Consider the following 19,866-nt stretch of genomic DNA (forward strand, 5'->3'; position numbering starts at 1 on the left):
TTTTTTCTCTTTCTTTAACTCATGTTGTTTTTTTTGTTTTGTTTTGTTTTTTAAATTGAAGTATAATTGATTTATAATGTGTTAATTTCTGCGGTACAGCAAAGTGATTCAGTTCTGCATGCATATATATATATATATATATATTAGTTTTAAAAGATCCTTCACCATTATGGTTTATGATAGGATACTGAATATAGTTCTCTGCGCTGTGCGGTAGGGCCTTGTTGTTTATCCATTCCGTACATAATAGTTTGCATCTACTGACCCCAGTTTACCACTCCACCTCTTCCCCTATCCCCTCCCCCTGGCAACCATGAGTCTGTTCTCCATGTGAGTCTTTCTGTTTCATAGATAAGTTGATGTGCGTCATATTTCAGATTTCACATAAAAGTGATATCATACAGCATCTGTCTTCTCTATCTGACTTGCTTCACTTAGTATAATAATCTTTAGGTCCATCCATGTTGCTACAAATGACATTATTTCACCAAAATATAAAACACTAAAATACTGAATCTGAGAATAAATTTAGAAAACTTATTTAGTAAAGGGTTAATAGTCTAATAGTAATGAATTAAACTGGCCAAAATACCCTAATCTTCTGAAAAATACATCTCAAACACTTGTTTATATTGAAAGACTTCAATGATTCCTACCATGTGTAGTGACTAGAATGTTTTTCATGGTTTTCTTTAATGTTTTGCCTAGGCTGCTACTGAAGAGGAAAACAGCCATGGTCAAGCAAATGGTATTCTGAATGCTCCAAGCCTTGGTTCCCCAATTCGTGTCCGCTCAGAGATTACTCAGCCAGACAGAGATGTTCCATTGGTGCGAAAGTTACGTTCTATCCACAGCTTTGAGCTGGAGAAACGCCTGGCGTTGGAACCAAAGCCAGATACTGACAAGTTTCTTGAGACCTGGTATAAAATGATTTTTCTTTTTTCAAAGCAACCAAAATACTATTGTTATTATTAATTTCTATTACGTAAAATTTTTCAAATAAGGAGTTCTTGCATTTTTGTAATGCTGATTTGATAAAGGTGCCATCGTCATCCATGTTTTTTAGTTAACATTCTCATTCTTAATGTGACTCTCTTTCTAATATTGTTCCCAGTCCTGTAACATAGAGCCTTTGGCCATGGGAGCTGGTAACTTCCTAAGACTAGGTAGGAATTAAATGAACATTTTGAAGTGACTTTGTTTGGAAGGTAATCTCTCTTATTGGAATGGAGGAGTGTAAGTTAGAGAGGGCCTAGGAAAGATGGCAATAGGCAAGGAGGTGGAAGAGTGCATGAAGCAGGGGAAGTAATATATATACAAGTGATAGGCAGTTCAATTCAACGAAAGCCTTCTATGAATAAATGCTATAGGAAAAAGAGAAAGAGATGTGATTGTTTATCGTTCTACCTAGACAAAAGGAAAGATGGAACTTTGGAGAGGTATATACATAGGTAACCACTGTTTGTAGTTCATGGTTATAAGGCCCATTATCTCCATTTGTGATTTAAAAAAAAACTGAAACAAAACTTGGAAAAGAACTTCAGATATATTTTTGAGTTATAGAAGGCTTTAATAATAGTAACATCCTTCAATATATCCCTGGTGACTACTATCAGTAATGAAACATGAGTTAGAAGTACCATGTATTTGACTAACATAGTACTTATGGTGTCTGAAGACAGTTCAGCCACTTCTGGACTAGTCTAGTCTGGCTTCCACCTAAGCAGTACTTCATAGCTGTGTATTCTTCACGTGGTACTCATTCATTCTCACAGCTATGTGATGTAAGCTTGTGTCTACGGTGATGCGATCAAAAGGATGTGCTGAGGCAGTGTTTAACATTTTCAGTTGTTCATGAGATTGGGAATAAAAATAAAAGTGTAATAGGGATAAAAGCTTAGTTTGGGAAAGAATTAGTCTGACAAAAGAATGGAACTAAAAGAGGGTCCATGCTGAGGGAAGAGCTGAGAGACAAGACAGAGTTGAGAACAGAAGTACTCTGAGAAAATGAACTCAAGCCAAAACCTGGAATGAGTTGGGAACAGTGGAAGGAAGTGAAGCACCTAATTACAAAGGAGAGGAACAGGGTATTGCTTCAGCTGCTTCCCTGCAGGTAAGAGCAGTTCTCAGAAGCCAGTGCAGCCAAATACCACCCGTCTCATTGTTGCCTAGCCCTGTCTTTGGAGGAGTTTATATGGATGAATATATATTTATATACCTCTCTGAAGACAAAACAAGTTCAGAAGGTATTTGCCTGATGCATATTGGCGTCCTCATTTCCTTTTTTTAGGGCCTCTGCTGAGGCAAAAGCCCATGGTAAGTTTTCCCACAGTCCCTCAGAGCAGACAGAAGAGGGCAGTGTGATTGCCTTGGCAAAGCAAAGATGAAATGGATCACACAAGTCACCCTAGTTAACCTGGTTAAGATTCTCCTGCCTGGCAACAGGAGAGTCATCTTCCTCCCATGGGCTCTGTCTTCCAAAACAGGATTATGACAGGTGGGGAAGAGCATTATTAGCTTGTGAAATGTTCCTAATGCTTTATCCGTATTGTTTTCTTTCATCTATTGGTAAATATTAGTTCTGTATAGAGCATATAGGTTATATAGTAAGTATTTTCCCTAGGACAAGTAAGTAACTTGTACTCATTTTCTTAAGCTTGGAGAAAATGCAGAAAGATCCCAATGCAGGAAAAGAATCTACTCTCCCTGCTCTGCTTCATAAGCCTTGTGTTCCAGCTGTGTCCCGTGCAGACCACATCTGGCACTATGATGAAGAATATCTTCCAGATGCTTCCAAGCCTGCCTCGGTCAACACTCCTGAGCAGGCAGACGGTGGTGGCAGCAATGGATTTGTAGCCGTTAACTTGAGCTCCTGCAAGCAGGAGGTTGATTCCAAAGAATGGGTGATTGTGGACAAGGAACAGGACCTTCAGGACTTTAGGACAAATGAGGCTTTAGGCCCTAAAACAACTGGAAGCCCTTCTGATGAGGAGCCCGAAGTCCTCCAAGTCTTAGAGGAGTCGCCTCAAGATGAAAAGCTCCAACTGGGTCCTTGGGCAGAAAATGATCATTTAAAGAAGGAAACCTCAGGTGTGGTCTTTGTGCTTTCTGGGGAATGCCCTGCCACGGCTGCTTCAGAGCAATATATAGATAGGCTAGAATTCCAGGCTGGAGCTGCTAGTCAGTTTATCACAGTGACACCCACAAGTCCAATGGAGGCACAAGCGGAAGGACCCCTTACAGCGGTAAGTTATTTGCTCCTGTCATTTTTCTGTCATCCACTCAAGGTGCTATTAAAACAGGATATAGCAACTAAGATTTCTCAGTGGAGGCCTAAGTTTGGCACATGGGTATAAGGGAATGGGGCTTCCCTGATAGCTCAGTTGGTAAAGAACTCGCCTGCAATGCAGGGAGACCCCAGTTCAATTCCTGAGTCAGGAAGATCCACTGGAGAAGGGATAGGCTACCCACTCCAGTATTATTGGGCTTCCAGCTTGTGGCTTCCATACTTGTGGCTCAGCTGGTAAAGAATCTGCCTGCATTGCGGGAGACCTGGATTCGATCCCTGGGTTGGGAAGACCCCCCTGGAGAAGGGAGAGGCTACCCATGCTAGTATTCTGGCCTGGAGAATTCCATGAACTGTATAGTCCATGGGGTGGCAAAGTGTGGGACACAGCTGAGCAACTTTCAGTTTCACTGTAAGGGAATGATGTCTGGGCTAAGTTCTGTAGTTAATCTCCCAATGTGAAATTTCTCAAGTGTTTTCTAGCAGGATAAACAACCTAATATGTGAAATGTCATTATAACCTAATTTCAGAATAACATAATTAGACCCTTAGAAGTATCTATGTGTGTATATATAATAATGATTTTTTAAAATTTGTAATTTTAGAAATTTTTATATTTTATATGAAAGATGGCATATATTTAACCATTCATGGTTTATACTTTATACTGTACACTGTTACTAGGTATCATTTTTTGTTTCTTCTACATAACATTCACCCAGAAATTCCTCATATTTTACATTCCTTTTAAACGTGGTTTTCCTACCTTTTTTCCACATTTAATTTTTATTTTGATAGTTCTCCACCTTTAATGTCCATTGTTCCCAAAATAGAGTCCCAGCCTCACTTCCATAGCTTCTGCTTCAGGAGGTCTGGGAGAGTGAGAACCCAGGAATCTGCATTTTAACAAGCAGTTGAAGATAATTCTGATACAGGCCTTCAAAGGAACATTTTGAGGAAACTCTACTCTTTGCACTAAGTCTGGGCATTTAGATGGGGATACCTGTTACCCTGTTCTTATCAGTAAGCATTGGTGCCCTCTGACTACGTGAGACCCACAAAAGCTAGATCCAGAGGCAGTAAGGAACTGTATGCAAATCTTAGGCCAGAGCAGGTATATCTGCTTCTGTCTTAATGGCAGACATATTAAATACGGAATACTACCAGCTAGTCTCTCTAGATCTTTTGTAGCTTTGTTTATATGCTCTAGCTTAGATACTATGATAAAACGCACTTTACCATTCTATGTGAATATTTTAAATTATGACATATCCTGATGGGAAACAGTTTATATCTTTTTCATTCAAGCTTGCTTGTTTGTTATGATAATGTGAAAGGAAAATGTCATGGTATCTTAAAATATGTAAGAGCTATGAAAGTAGGCAAGGCAGAGTTTATCTGTGTTACAAGTATAGCTAGAATATTAACTGATGAGAACTTCAGCTCTTTTTAATTCTGTTTCTTAGCACAGATTTATGAACTTTGTTTAGGGCTTTCCTTATCCATACACATGAAACCACTAGTTATCACATAGCATGTATAAAATTTTTAGATAATATATTTTGAAAGATGGATAAATTTGCTAGATTGAAAAGAAATTGGTTTGGGGTTGTTTTTGGAAATTAGGTTTTTTCCCCATCAGGGTAAATGATGATGAAGTTGAACACACTACTAATCATTTCTAAAAAGATGCTGAACAACATAGATTTACAGGGGGCAAAATAAGACTTAACCTTTGGTTTATAGGAGAGATATTACATTATGTTTTGATTAACAAATGGAGAGGCAAAATTAAGCTGGCATAAATGAACAAGTATAGAGAAGGAAACTAAAATAACTGCTCTGAAAAAGGTCTGACTACTGGACCAGAATGGCAGTGATTGTAGGAAAGAAGGTGACCGGTTTCACGTGGTGTTGGGTAATCACTGTTGGTAGGGAGAAGTTGCACTTGGGTCTTAATGTGGAAATGGAGGGGTTTTTCCTTACAGAATATTGTGGCAGATTGTACCACATGATCTCTTGGTTCTAGACAGTCCTTTAGAAAGACAATGCTTCATTTTACTTTGCAAATAGTATAAATGTGACTGGAGAATAATAATACCACCTGCTAAGTCACTTCAGTCGTGTCCGACTCAATGTGACCCCATAAGAGGGCAGCCCACCCAGCTCCCCCGTCCCCGGGATTCTCCAGGCAAGAACACCAGAGTGGGTTGTCATTTCCTTCTCCAGTGCATGAAAGTGAAAAGTGAAAGTGAAGTCACTCAGTTGTGTCCAACTCTTAGCGACCCCATGGACTACAGCACACCAGGCTCCTCCGTCCATGGGATTTTCCAGGCAAGAGTATTGGAGTGGGGTGCCATTGCCTTCTCATAATACCACCTATATGTTACCTATTTCTATGTAACAAAGTACCCCAAATTTAGCTCAGTTGTGTCTGACCCTTTGCAACTCCATGGACTGTAGCACTCCAGGTTCTTCTGTCCATGGAATTTTCCAGGCGAGAATACTGTTTAAACAGTAGTTGTTATTTCACACTTTTTCTGAGGGTTGGGAGTACAGGTCTGTTACTCTGTTAGGTCTGGCTCAGGGTTTTTCATGAGGTTGCTACCAAGCTCTTAGCCAGGAAAATCATCTATGGTTTGACTGGGCTGGGAAGATCCACTTCCAAGGCCATCCACGTAGCTGTTTGCAGGCCTCAGTTCCTCACTGAGTGTTGGCCAGAGGCTTCAGTTCTTCAGCACTCAGGCTTTCCATACTTAACATGGCAGCTGGCTTTTTCAGTGAGTGAGGAGAGAGAGACAGAGATGGGGGAGGCTTGGTGGTAGAGAGAACACCCTCCACCAAGGTAGAAGCCACACTGTCTTTTATAACCTAATCTCAGAAGGGGCAATCATCTTGCTGCCATATTCTATTAGTCACACAGACCAACCTTTCCTTATATCAGGGGACTGTAATATACTGAAGAACTTTACTCATTGACTTTTTTCTCAGACGTTGAGAAGAAGAAAGAAGGGGTTGGGGGTGTAAAATAATGCACAGGGAGGGAGCAGGACAAGAAGAGTCACATAATATTTTTGTAATCTGTCTGTCAGCATCTATTAAGAGGATTACTCTTGACTGTGTTACAGGAATTACTAATACCAGTACTAGGAGATTCAGGTCAGCAGTTGATTACATTGCCTTAATTCTGTTCTTTTCAGTCCTTCAATTTATTAAGTGTCTGCTAAGTTCCAGGTTTTATGCTATAGCTTAGGGATAAACAATTGGAGAAGGCAATGGCACCCCACTCCAGTACTCTTGCCTGGAGAACTCCATGGACGCAGGAGCCTGGTAGGCTGCAGTCCATGATTGTGGTGGAGCCGTGTACACAAATGACGATATAGATAAATCTGCCTAGGACAGGAGCGTGCAATGTTGGGTGTTTTAATTGTCTCTTATTTTCTGATTTTATTTACCATTGTTGTATGATCACTACGTTGCGTCTGACTGTTTGCGACCCTATGGACTGCAGCACACCAGGCTTCCCTGAGTGTCTCCCAGAGTTTGTTCAAACTTCTGTCCACTGAGTCAGTGATACCATCCAAGCATCTCATCCTCTGTTGCCCTGTTCTCCTCTTGCCCTCAGTCTTTCCCAGTATCAGGGTCTTTACCACGGTGAAGATACATTACTTTCAAAAACAAGAGAGCTTTGAAGGATACATTTGCTGGAAGGAGATGCAGGGGTATCAAGCAAAGATCGCAGAGTGTACAAAGGCACAGAGGCTTGAAACACCAAAATTCAGAGTATTTAAATAAGTAAGCCAGAATGGTAGGGCAAAGGAAGGAAGCTGAAGATGAGCTGCACAAGTAAGGTGATAAGGGATGTTGGCCTGCCCTGCTGAGGTATATGGGTTGCAGGACAGGAAACTGCCAGGTTTGAGTGAGGGGAGTAACATGGTCTTTGCGAGCCATGTAGAGAGAATGGCTGGGGCAGCAGCCAGTGAGGAGGCTTTGCAAATATGAGGGCTTGCATTGTGAATTGTGAAAATCTCAATGAAGACGTGAGAGATGGTTCGGTCATGCAGCTTACCTGAAATAGTAGCTTCGTGTGACTTTTCCAGTGTCCACTGAATATTTGGAGCCCTTGTACACCTAGAGTGACTATATTAAAGCTCACAGAGTTACTCAGAGTTTCCACTGAAAAGTGAATGAGCCATGTAATATGTTGATAGATGTAGACTTTAATAGTATGGAAAGGTAAAAACTTTTTGGATTGATTGCCACCTGGTTGATTGCTTACCAGGTGGCTCTAGTGGTAAAGAACTGCCAATGCAGGAGACATAAGAGATACAGGTTCAGGCCCTCAGTCGGGAAGATCCCCTGGAGGAGGACATGGCAGCCAACTCCAGTATTCTTACCTGGAGAATCCCATGGACAGAGGAGCCTGGTGGGCTACAGTCCATGGGGTTGCAGAGTCAGACAGAGTTGAAATGGAGTTTGTGGGAGTTGAATGCATGTGCATTAACTAGGGAGTAACTAAGTGTCCTCTGACTATGGATTTCTATTTTTGATCTGGAAATTTGGATCATTATAAGTACAGAAAAATTTTGTTTCTATGAGTTTACATCTCTAGAACTATTTATATGTGTGTGTATATATATATATATATATACACACACACACATATATATACACATGATACATTATATGTATTATATGTATATAACTATATATTATATATATATATATATATATATACACACACACACATATATATGATAGTGTAATTTAATCTATGAACAGTCAGAAAAGACTAAAGACTGGTTGGACCAATTTGGGGAGTAAAAAAAGCCCATTTGTGAATTGTTCAAATGAAAGATTGGACTGTCACTTAGGAGACTTCATGGAAGGAGCCCAGGCATCCAGTGTTGATTTACTCATATGTTCAACCTTTACTGAGCATCTGCTGTGTGTCCGGTACAGTGCTAGGGGTCAAGAATTCAAAGCCCAGTGAGTCTCCTCACTATTTAAGTATGATAGATTAGGTGATAGAAACCTATAGGTTGTGGAAGTTGGGGAGGGTTGGACTCTATTTATCCTGAAAGTGTCTTCCAATGACACTTTCAGGGGCTTAAAAACTATTAAATCCTGTAGCCATGTGTGCGATACATAATTATAGGCCAGCCAAGAAATACTTATTTCAGTCTGTCTTTTCTGGGACTTCTAAAAAAACTTTTACTCATAGTTTTTGGCACTTGTGTAAAGTATTATATATAAAGATGCTTTAAAGAAAAGAAGTCTACAGTGAGATTTGAATAGCCCAAAGAAATTTGAATGGTTAAAATTTAATTTCTTTGATAGACCTGGAATTTGTTCCTATAACTCAGTTATTCTTCCTATAGTAGGAACCCATAAATTACTACCTCTGTCTCTTCTAAATTATTTGTTAGGAAAACAATAAAATATAGATATTTCGTATATACCACATTGCTTTCATTTGGAAGAGAGACTATTTGGTATGGATGTTGAATTTACCACAGTTTTTATTATCTTAATAGCATTACTATCCTTGAATGAGAGGAAAGGAAAAGGATAATTTGTAAGTTAAAGTGCAAAGAGTTGATTTGCAGTTTGTCTCTTGCTGTGTGGCCAGTTCTAAACATCAGGTAACTGTAAAATAATGAGGCTACTTTATCTGAACTAAAAAGTAGTGAGACTGATATTAGTCACACTCAGGACTAGGCATTAATAAAAATAAGAAAATATGAAAGAAATGGAAAAGACTGAGGTCATTTTCTAGTTTTGTAGAAAGGTGTATTGATACAATTAAAGAACAGAAGAAAGGAAATGTTTGAATTCATGCCTTAATGAAATGTTTGTGAATTAGAGAAGTAAACCTTAAAAGAGACATATGGCTTACTGGCAGATCGTTAATTTAGCCTGTTTGTAGAATGTCCTGAGTATAGGAATTGCTTTTGTCTCTTTATAGTCTAATGTTAAGGAAGCTGTTTTCATCTATACTTAGAATTAGCTTTCTTTATTTCTGCCTGCGGCTATTGATCTTTGGTTTTGCTCATCTTAATGTTTTGTGGATTTTTTGGTTTTATTTTTCAGACTCAGTTTCCAAGACTTCATTTAAGAGTGTGTAGCACAAGTCAGTAGGCTTTCCCTTTGAAAGAAGGACTTTCAAAATCCTAGAATCCTGTCCCTGATGGTTTTTTTTTTTTACTGTTTTTCTTCATTTGTGAAATTTGTGTTAGTAGAAGTACTCAATTAAAATACCAAGCAGGTATGAAATGGAATCAGTAAAAATGATTTTAGGAATATTTTATAAATTAAAGTGCTATATAAATATTATATGACAGTAATTTATGCAGTTTATCATAATTGCCCAGAATCTTTACAAGAAAATTAATTCTTCTGTCTGGTGGTTCATATATCTTTTCTGTGTACAAGATTATCACCTCTTTTGTCGCACCACACATATATATACATATGTCCTGAATTCAGATGAATTAAGCTCAGAAGTACATTGATTCCCTAACTTCAATCCTAGAAGACCAATGGAATGTTACTTTTGTAAATAATGCTGATTTCATTTTGGCTAATGTACTTGAAATTACATATAATAATGAAAAGACTTGGTTTATTTTGAATGTAAATATAGTCATCTCCCTAGTTATTTGGTATTTAATACCATTTCATATCTGCTTTTCTTATCACCATCACTCTCGGGTCTTAAAAAGTAATTTTGAAGAGTAACTAACTATAAATTTTAGTTTCAAAATCATTTTTAAAAATATTAGCAATTTGCTATCTGCCTCTAGTGTAATGAAAGAGAGGTGCAGTGTAAGGTGACTTCTGAAGGGCGACAGCACCAACAGCGCTTGCTGCCTCTTTCCCAAGGTCATTGCAGGTGTGGGCTTATCATGAGAATTCATGTCTGAACTCAGCCTGTCTTGATTAATCAACCTGACAGAGCCTAGCAGGACACTGTTTCCATTTAGGAGCTATTCAGGCCATTAGTAAGGTGTTTTCTCCCTGGGCTGGGCTTAGGGCAAGCTTTGCACGTTCTTAAACCTAACGGTATTCCTGACACACAGAGAAACAGATCTAAACAACTCATCTGACTCCGGCCAAATGGATTTCTTAAGTGTCATTGGACTAGAGGTGTGGTCTAAGTGAAATCTCTCGTGACAGCTCCAAATTCATTTCACTTTGATTTCAGAGCAATTTCCTTCATTTTATTAGAGCTTAATGGGCTTCATTAAATGATCTGAATTACTTTCTCAAAAAGGTTTTTTTCTTACCAGTTTATGTAGTTGACATTCTCTGCCTCCTTACACATTTTAATAAATGTGAAGATGTAGGTGTCCTTAAGAAAGGACATTCTTACTAAATATTGAAACTTATTCATATAGAATTGAAATGATGAAGGATGGTAGAATTTCATTTATCATAAACTTGACCTTAAGAAAAATTAAATAAGATACAAAATATTAGTAACATCTTCATGTTTGCTTATAGGAAAATATCAGTAATATTGATTGGCAGAATTTATGGGTACAATAAATGCATGTAAATTTGGAGTTTTTCAACTTAAAATAATTTTTCCCTGTGATCCTGTATCTGGATTCTGGCAGGAAATAGCTGGGACACTCAAAGGGACTTGGAGAAAATTTAATGAATTTTCTGAAAATTTAATGAAAGGACCTTTTTACAGATGTGTGGGTAGAGTTTGAGAGAGCCAACGGAAACAGAAATAGAGGGAGCTATTCAATTTTCTGAGTCCTGAAAGAGAAGGAAGAGGGCAGTTAGCAGAACCTAGAAAGAGTCATATCTATAGGAGAGGGGGCCCTATAAAAGAAGCAGTGGCCAGGAGTGTTAGAATGTACCACCAAAGCTGCAGTCCCTCAGGAGGAAGCCAGGAGAAGAAACATCCAGATCTTTCTCTCCTCCAGTTCTCTGATCCTCTGTTGGTGCTGCCCATTGGGCAAACACAACCAGAAATCAGAAGACAAGGGAGCCTGGGCAGTGCAGGCACTAGAAATCACTCTTCAGAGCACAGAGCAGGCTGAAGAAAAGGCAGAGATGAGCTTAGAGGAAGGCTGCTCTGCACAGTTTCCGAGCAGGGGAGCATGACTACCATGCATTTGTATTCAGAATTATTTACCTGAAGCATGAGTTGGGCAAATGCAGTTGGGATCTGTGTTCCTCTTAGAAAAATTAGAATTTGAGCTGTCAGATCTCAACTCATGGATCATTTATAATTCCACATGATTGCATTTAACTTTTGTTCTCCTCTATCTCCAGATTACAATTCCAAGACCTTCCGTGGCATCTACACAGTCAACTTCAGGAAGTTTTCATTATGGTCAGCAGCCAGAAAAGAAAGACCTTCATACCATTGAGCCCACTGTGGAACTTTACTCTCCAAGGGAGAACTTCTCTGGCTTGGTCGTGATAGAGGGCGAACCTCCTAGTGGAGGAAGCAGAACAGACTTGGGGCTTCAGATAGATCATATTGGTCATGACATGTTACCCAATATTAGAGAGTATGACAGATCCCAAGACGTGGGACCAAAAGACCTTCCTGACCATAACAGACTGGCTATGAGAGAATTTGAGGGCCTCCCTAGGGGATTGGAAGAGAAAAGCATTGCTTTAGGGTCAGATAATGAAGATGAGAAATTAAGTAAAGGGCAGCATTATATTGAGATCTCCCCTCTCCCAGGAGACTTGGTAACAATGGAAAGGGATCACTCAGCTACTACTGAACCTCTTGATGTGACAAAGATGCAGACTTTTAGTGTGGTGCCAAATCAAGACAAAAATCATGAGATAATGAAGCTTCTGGCAGTTGGATCTTCAGAAGTATCTCCACGAGTTATTGACCCATATGTTGAAGAGCAGATAGGCCAGGTGGCAGCAATGCAAAAAAGTAAGATATCTGAGGATGACATCAAGGGTGAAGACTTGCCCAATCATTCTGGAGACCTCTCTACTTTTTTGCACCAAGAGGGTAAGAGAGAGAAAATTGCCCCTAGAAAAGGAGAGCTATTTAATCCTGTTTCAGAGAGTGAACACTGTCCCCCATCCCGGAAGGATGTGGTTAGGTCATCCTTTGTAACTAGACACAGCCGAATCCCTGTTCTAGCACAAGAGATAGACTCAACTTTTGACTCATCCTCTCCAGTCTCTGCAAAAGAAAAGCTCCTCCAAAAGAAAGCTTGCCAGCCAGACCTCGTCAAGCTCCTGGTGGAGAAAAGGCAACTCAGGTCTCTCCTTGGGGACCTCTCAAGTGCCTCTGATAAACTGCTAGAGGAGAGATTAGCCAGTGTTCCTGCTCCCTTTTCCGAGGAGGAAGTCTTCACCCCCTTTTCCAGACTGGCTGCAGACTCACACCTGAGCAGGTCAGCCGAAGACAACTTTCTGGCACCCATCATCTCCCAGTCCAGAAAGAGCAAAATTCCAAGACCAGTTTCATGGGTCAACACAGATCAAGTCAGTAGCTCAACTCCATCTCAGTTCTTGCCTCGGCCACCACCCGGAAAACCACCCATGAGGCCTGGAGTAGAAGCCAGGTAATGCTGTGTCCTCTCCTTTGTTAAGTGTGCAGCATGATTTCTGTGTCTGCTTGATTATGTCAAAGGTTTCATTTCTTCATTGCCTGCTTCTGATCACCTACTTCCTTCCCTGTCTTTCCCAAGCCATACAGCACAGTGTAGTTGAAGTGTTCAGTTTGATTTCAGTTAATTCTTAGCTCTTCCACTTTCTAGTAGTACGAACCCAAATTTCCTTATCTGAAAGATGGGTAAAACATTTGCTTGATTGTTTTGGGAGGAGGAAATCTGGTAGCATATGTCAAGAACTTTTATTAGCATGTGACAAAGGTTCTCTTCCCCAGTCCATTTTAACAAGATAGTTGGTAATTTTCTAGTTTTGTCTAATCGGAATCCCGTTACAACAGATGTCATTATGATGTCAAGTTCTAGGGAAGAATACTTGTCTATAATTTGATGAATGGATCCTGGTAACAGTTATATTTACCTGATGATAATGAATTAAATAAAATCCTATAGGGAGTTTCCCTACATCTGATGATATATACAACCATACATAATAAAGATATTGCCTTAATATTTACTGTATGGTATGCTTGTTTATTGAAATATTCTTATTTGTAGTTGACCAGGGAGTGATTTTATTTTGAAGAGGGGAAAATAATTGGGAAGTAATAAACCAATTAAGAGTACTTTCCTTGGAGCCATTACTCACTTTTCACAAAGTAGAATGGTCTAAATCCTTGGAGAAGAAAGTGAAAGGATAGTCTTTTAACAAAAGCAAAGTGAACATCAAAATAAATTTACATGAAAATTATAGCCTGTTTTAGATAACACAATAGGCCTCCATCTGTTACAAAGATTTCTGAAGTATATCAAAGTGAGGTTCTATCTGTATCATTACTCAGCAGAAGTTGTTATCCTTTCCTAAAGTAAGTTCAGTTTTGACTTGCCTTAGGGTTTCTTTCGGGTTCGAAGGTAAACATTGGACTTGAAATGACCATGGAACTAAACTTGAACAGGAAAAACGGTGATGAATAAACAGCAGTCATTTAGCTGAGACATTTTAAAAAGATGATTCCATGAACAGTATTCACACATCCCCCGCTTCTCTTTTGCTCGGTGTCTATGCTTAATAGAGATAGTATATCTATGGCTTAAGCTGCTTTGGACTGCAGCTCAAGACCAAATCTTAATTATCATCTACTATTTAGAACTTTGCATCTCCCTTAGAAGTAAGAACTTCGTAACTTGATAACAAAGCCAAACATGTGGCATTGTGTCAGATACTACACAGCTGACCAGCCTGAAACTCAGGGAATTCAGTGGGAACTCAGCTTTCCCACACAGGTCCTGGCACAGAGGCATTGTCTTACTCCATTCTTCTAGTTTTACTATAAGATCCATGAAGTTAGGCTTAACCAGAATGAATTCCCGTCATTTGTCAGTATAGGTAGATGATGGGGAAGAAAGAGGAGAGAAAATTTAGAGGGGAAAAAAAAAAAAAACAGTAACTTGTTCTGACCCACGATGGTGATGTGGCTATACATGTCCCCTGCATCCTGAGGTGCCAGTACAAGTTGGAAGTTTTTCTTCTGGTTCCTTCTGTAAGGAGTGGCATGTCAGCAGTTTGAGGTTTAAATTCTTATACTGAATGGATTTTAGATAGGCCAAGACAGAAAGACATTTAGGGCAGAGGAGACACTGCTATTCATATGAATATTTTCTATATTTGGAATTCTGGGCCCAAGCTTGGTTGCCAGTAAGAGAGGCAGTCAGTCCCCAAACCCAGCTCTCCTGAATCACAGGCTATTGTGAGGGGCAGAAACTGAGGCCCAGAGAAACCAGTGACTACTCTTTTCTTTTGGAAATTATTAAAGAAGTTGAAATATATTTTTATCTGCAGTTCCTGCTGCTGGTGAGTACAGTTGGTGTTGAAGGCATATTGTAGAGTTTAATGTTTGCATAAGTGCATGTAGAATCCCTGTCCTAGAAGCCTAAATAAAATAGTTTACTCTCTCTCATGTGCTAACATGCTAGAGACATTTCATGAAGTGAATCCTGAAATGGGAAGAGCTAACGTGCTCTAAGAGGAAGGGGACCAACAGCATGTAGTGCTTCTGGATGGCCGACATCAGTTCAGTCCTTTACGGCGCTTGACTGCTCAGTAACCTTGTGAGATAGATGATATTCGCATTCAAAGCTGGGAGAGCTTAAGTAACTTGTCCAGGGTTATACAGCTGATACATGGAAGAGTAACTCTGCGTCCTCTGTTTCCTGATTTGGACTCACATCATACATATTACATATTGGAGAAGGAAATGGCAACCCACTCCAGTATTCTTGCCTGGAGAATCCCATGGACAAAGGAGCCTGGTGGGCTACCGTCCATGGGGTCACAAAGAGTCGGACACGACTGAGCGATTAACACACACACACATACATATTATGACTGGGGACATTGTGACTTTCTAGTCTCAACTGAAGTGAATTAAAATGAAACTAATTATTCTCTGTTCTTTTAAGGCTCCGCAGATATAAAGTCCTAGGGAGTAGCAATTCTGACTCAGACCTTTTCTCCCGCCTGGCCCAAATTCTTCAAAATGGATCTCAGAAGCCCCGGAGCACTACGCAGTGCAAGAGTCCAGGAACCCCTCACAATCCAAAAACACCACCCAAGAGTCCAGTTGTCCCTCGCAGGAGTCCCAGTGCCTCTCCTCGAAGCTCTTCCTTGCCTCGCACATCCAGTTCCTCACCATCTCGGGCTGGACGGCCCCACCATGACCAGAGGAGTTCATCCCCACATCTGGGGAGAAGCAAGTCACCTCCCAGCCACTCGGGATCTTCCTCCTCCAGGAGGTCCTGCCAACAGGAGCATTGCAAACCCAGCAAGAATGGCCTCAAAGGATCCGGCAGCTTCCACCACCACTCAGCCAGCACTAAAGCCCCCCCAGGGAAGAGTAAGTCAGCCAGTAAACTCAGCAGATAGGAGCTGGGCCGCAGCCCTCTGAAAGGTGTGCGATCTTCCTCCTAAATCTGATGCATGTGTGTCCCTGTACTGTCTATTTAAAAAAGAAAAAAATCAGTGTTGATCTCTCACAAAAGAAAGTAACATGATAAATTATTTATAAGAAGATACAAATATAAGAAATTACCTAAGGCAGGCAGCAAGCAGATCAGGAATCAGTGTCTTTGCATAGGAAGGGGCCATCCAGCAAAATTGAAGGGGGTGAAACTGGTTAAATGAGCTCTCAGTTTTTAGATGCCTTCCAAACAGAAATGTTGAAGGTAGGTGGTAGATTGGAATTTTAAGGGGTATGGCCTGCTTTTTTTTAAGGCTGTACTCAAAGATCATATAGTAAAAGTGAAACTTCTAGTATTTGCTTTCCAAACTTCCCAACCTTGGAGAGTCAAATTTTAAGTCCAGTATGAAGAGTATGTGAGAAGTGTGTGCTGGGGAGCCAGTGCTTGGATACATTGGGCTGGTGAGTTTATCTAATGTATTGAGAGTTCACACCCTTACTTTGCGTCATTCCTAGTACCCTCCTTGGATTTCACATTTTTTAAAGTTAGTGTTTGCACCTGATCCAGCCTCTCTTATTTTAACACATTCTAATATGCTTTTAGCAGCACATGCTAAGAATTTAAAATCCAATTATTTTTAACCTCCTAATATTTATCTTTGGAGCAACAGTTCTTAGTATATTTTTATTGTGAAAAATAACTGTTGAAACTTAGGTAAAGGAAGGAAAAGTCTAAATAGAACTACTTTGCAGGCTTTAGTGCTTTAGGGAGAGGGACAGAGTATAGAGTAATACTCTTTGAGATAGAAGAACCCTCTCCCCTCTGTTAGTTTCCTCCTTGTGGAAGGAAAACTGACCAGAGTAGCAGACCTTGCTTCCTTAAATATTCTAGGTACCAGCTCTTTCTACTGTTAACCTCCAAGACAATACAGGAAAGTACATCGCTGTGGAATGTGACTTTATGCTTTTAGAGCTTTAGAAAGAAACATAGGAAGAAATTAGGTACGATGAGGCTTAAAATTATCAAACTTTGTATTTTATATGTTTAGCCAATAAGGAATGAGTACCTGAGGAAATAAATTTAGGGTCAGTATTTATCTTTTAAGGTTTTATTACCTGCTTCTCCTGTGTTTTAGTTTGAATATTTGGGCTTCTTGACCTGATTTACACGTAATCTTAATTTATAAAGCCGTAAGGAGGATCATATTTGTTCTGATCTCACTCTTTGCTAAGAGGAATCAATCAAAGTTAAATTAGACTAGATTTTTTAAATGAGCTCTTTTATACTTGGTAGTTTTTGTGTTGTAAAGACCTCATTAAGGTCAGGTAAATTGGTCTGCTTGCTGTTGAAATCTGCCTTCTAGCAAACATCTGTGCTTTTGCTTTGACCTTGTGTTTGCTGCCAAACCTAATATGGTTGAATTGGAAAACAGAAAAAGAAAGATATTTCCTCACCAGGTGAACATACTCTAATGCTGCATCAAAGCTGCCCTGAAGCTGCACTGACTGAACTTTTCTTGTTCTCTTTATCTGTGTCGAGCTTTTTGAAAAAAACAAACAAAAAACTCAAAACACTATTGAGGCATATATGGTCTCCCATAAGAAATGTAGCATAATGTGGCATCTTAATTTCTCTCCAGTTTCAAGACTACAGAGGAATGCAGTAGATAAGACATATTTGCTGTTTAACTAAAGCAACTGTAATATCGGAAGACCAATCCTTCTGTATTATATTGTATAATAGTTGCTAAAACACTACTTGCATGTCTTCATGGTAAATTATATAAATATTTATAAATATATAGAGAAACATATGCTTATATAAACTCATTCTTTCTCATTCTCCATTTGTAATTTCAAGATCACAGATGGTGAGATTACTTTTTATTGTGTGCCTCGTGTACACTTGGGCCTTGCCTATCTTCATTTCTGAAAATCTGTTCTTGGCATGTGACACTTCAGATCCTTTTTGCCTTCCTTGTATATAGTGCAAAGGTTGGCAGTCTTTAACAGGCCAAAATAGGTTATTTAATTTTCATTTTTAAAAAATTTTAATAGGGGAAAAAGTACTAGAACAGCTTGTAATACTGATTCAGAGGTTTGTCATGTTAATCACATAATTCTCTCCTATGGTTAGAGTGGATAACCTGGGTTGATAATCATGGGTCTACTATAAATAGATTTTTTTTTTAATCTCTTAAAAAATTACCATTCTGCTTTCCTCTTTTCATCTCACTTTGTCAGGGGCAGGGTGGAGGTAAGAAGTAATCTGTAATTAAGAAATTATCTTGTTTTTCCTGTTGTATTAGCAAAATTGTGCTAAAAGTAGCCAGCTTTAAATCCTGACCCCTCTAATCAGAAATGTGCTTGTGGTAACTATTTGAAAAACTGATGAGGCTGCAAACAGTATGAAGTATGCTATTTCACTTCTTACGGGCACGTCTCTGCTAGTTAAACCTGATAGTGATGACAACATGGCAGCTGAATGTTTTCTCTCTCTCTTGAGTCCTTCCGTTTTTCTCCCAACTTTTCCACTGTGTTGCCCCTTTTTCTAAATGGCACTGACAAACTCAAGATCCAGAGAGAGAAAACTTTGCTGTGTAAGAATGTTTTATTTTGCACATAGAGAAAAAGAGTTAACCAAAGATATTTCTGCTTGGATACTTTCAAAAAAGATTAATTATATCTCATGTATCAATATATCCACTTAAAAGGACTGTCTTGTATAGAGATTTACTCTGCTTTTTTTTTTAAAAAAAAAAAAAAAACCTCTATGGTTTTAGATGTCTTGGGCCAAAAAGAGAAGTTGGCAGCCCTGAGCAAAGCACTTTTGGCACAAGGGTTTTTGTTTTTATTTCTGTATGATACAGAAAATGAATTGGGTTTTGTTGTTATTGTTCTTTTTAAATTTATTATTTTTTTTAGTGGTGGCATATTTCACACTTCAGTGACATAGGTCATCCAAGTAATTCTGAACCAGTTTGGTTATTCTAAAATGAGGGACTTGGCTATCCTTTAAAGTCAAGCCAAACTATATTAAGAGTAGTATGGGGAAGAAGTTAAAATTACCTTTTGAAAACCAAGTGCCTCCTAGATTCTCCTATCACAACAAAATGGTTAGTTACCTTGTCACACTTGCCCTTACCCTCCCTTGTCCAGTCTCTGGAATTACTTGGGTGGAGCAGAAGATGAAATTAGCCATAGCTCAGTCTCTTTAGGTAGCTTACTCCTAAATTATGCTGCCAAATCTCCAGGGTGTATAGATTGTTTGAAATATTAAAATTCCACACAGCAGTCTTTTGCACAGCTTAAAGGCATTTAACTCTAACGTATAGTGAACAAAGAATGAAAATTGGGTCATAGCAAATTTAACTGTAAAGCACAGATTATAAACACGCTTGAATGGTGAGTCTTAAATAGACACTGTTACTCTCAGCTGTGGTGTGCAAGCCGGCCTTGCTGACAGCAGCATAGTTACATTCTGGTTTTTAAGTTGCATGTTGTGAAGTGAAACTTATTTTTTAAGTTGCCAAGTTAATCAAGTCCTAAATAACTAGCAAAATGGTAATTGAGACCCACTGTTGCCATTATCCACTCTGTATTTGCTTTTGAAACACTAAACAAATCTCAGCTGCTTACGAATCCAGTGGACTAGGGTGCAGTGTCTCTCTGTGTCACTCTTAGCCACTACAGGAACTTGAGGTTCTTCTGTAATCATCAGAGATTCCTTCCAGGCCACAGATTTTTATGTGAATGTTTCTATGGTTATATTTAATTGACAAAGGGAAATGTTGGTGCATGTTTTATAAACCCAGACACAGATAGTTAAAACCATAACTAGTTTTTATATATCCAATAGCTTTGAATTAAAAACAGATGCTTCTTCCCTCAAGAGCAGAGGATTCTTTGTTCTAGGAACTACATTCTTAATCTAACATTAGAATTGGTGATAGGAGAAAAAGGATCTAGAATTCAGAATTTAGTGGCTTAAGGGAAAAATGCATCTTACTTTGG

General features: G+C 39.2%; 1 protein-coding gene across 8 annotated transcripts in view; it reads left to right on the forward strand.

Moving 5' to 3' along the window:
• TTBK2 (tau tubulin kinase 2) overlaps nt 1–18,599 on the forward strand; it is a 132,134-nt gene extending 113,535 nt beyond the window's left edge. For all 8 annotated transcript variants that reach the window (XM_070378145.1, XM_070378141.1, XM_070378140.1 and 5 more), the window contains 4 exons: nt 709–920; nt 2,657–3,245; nt 11,580–12,850; nt 15,356–18,599. In XM_070378145.1, coding sequence (XP_070234246.1) covers nt 709–920; nt 2,657–3,245; nt 11,580–12,850; nt 15,356–15,818 — 2,535 coding nt within the window. In that variant the 3' untranslated portion in view covers nt 15,819–18,599. The remainder of the gene's footprint in view (nt 1–708; nt 921–2,656; nt 3,246–11,579; nt 12,851–15,355) is intronic.
• The last annotated feature ends 1,267 nt before the right edge of the window (nt 18,600–19,866 follow it).

This window comes from Bos mutus, chromosome 10, assembly GCF_027580195.1.
Source record: "Bos mutus isolate GX-2022 chromosome 10, NWIPB_WYAK_1.1, whole genome shotgun sequence".
Taxonomy (NCBI): Eukaryota; Metazoa; Chordata; class Mammalia; order Artiodactyla; family Bovidae; genus Bos; species Bos mutus.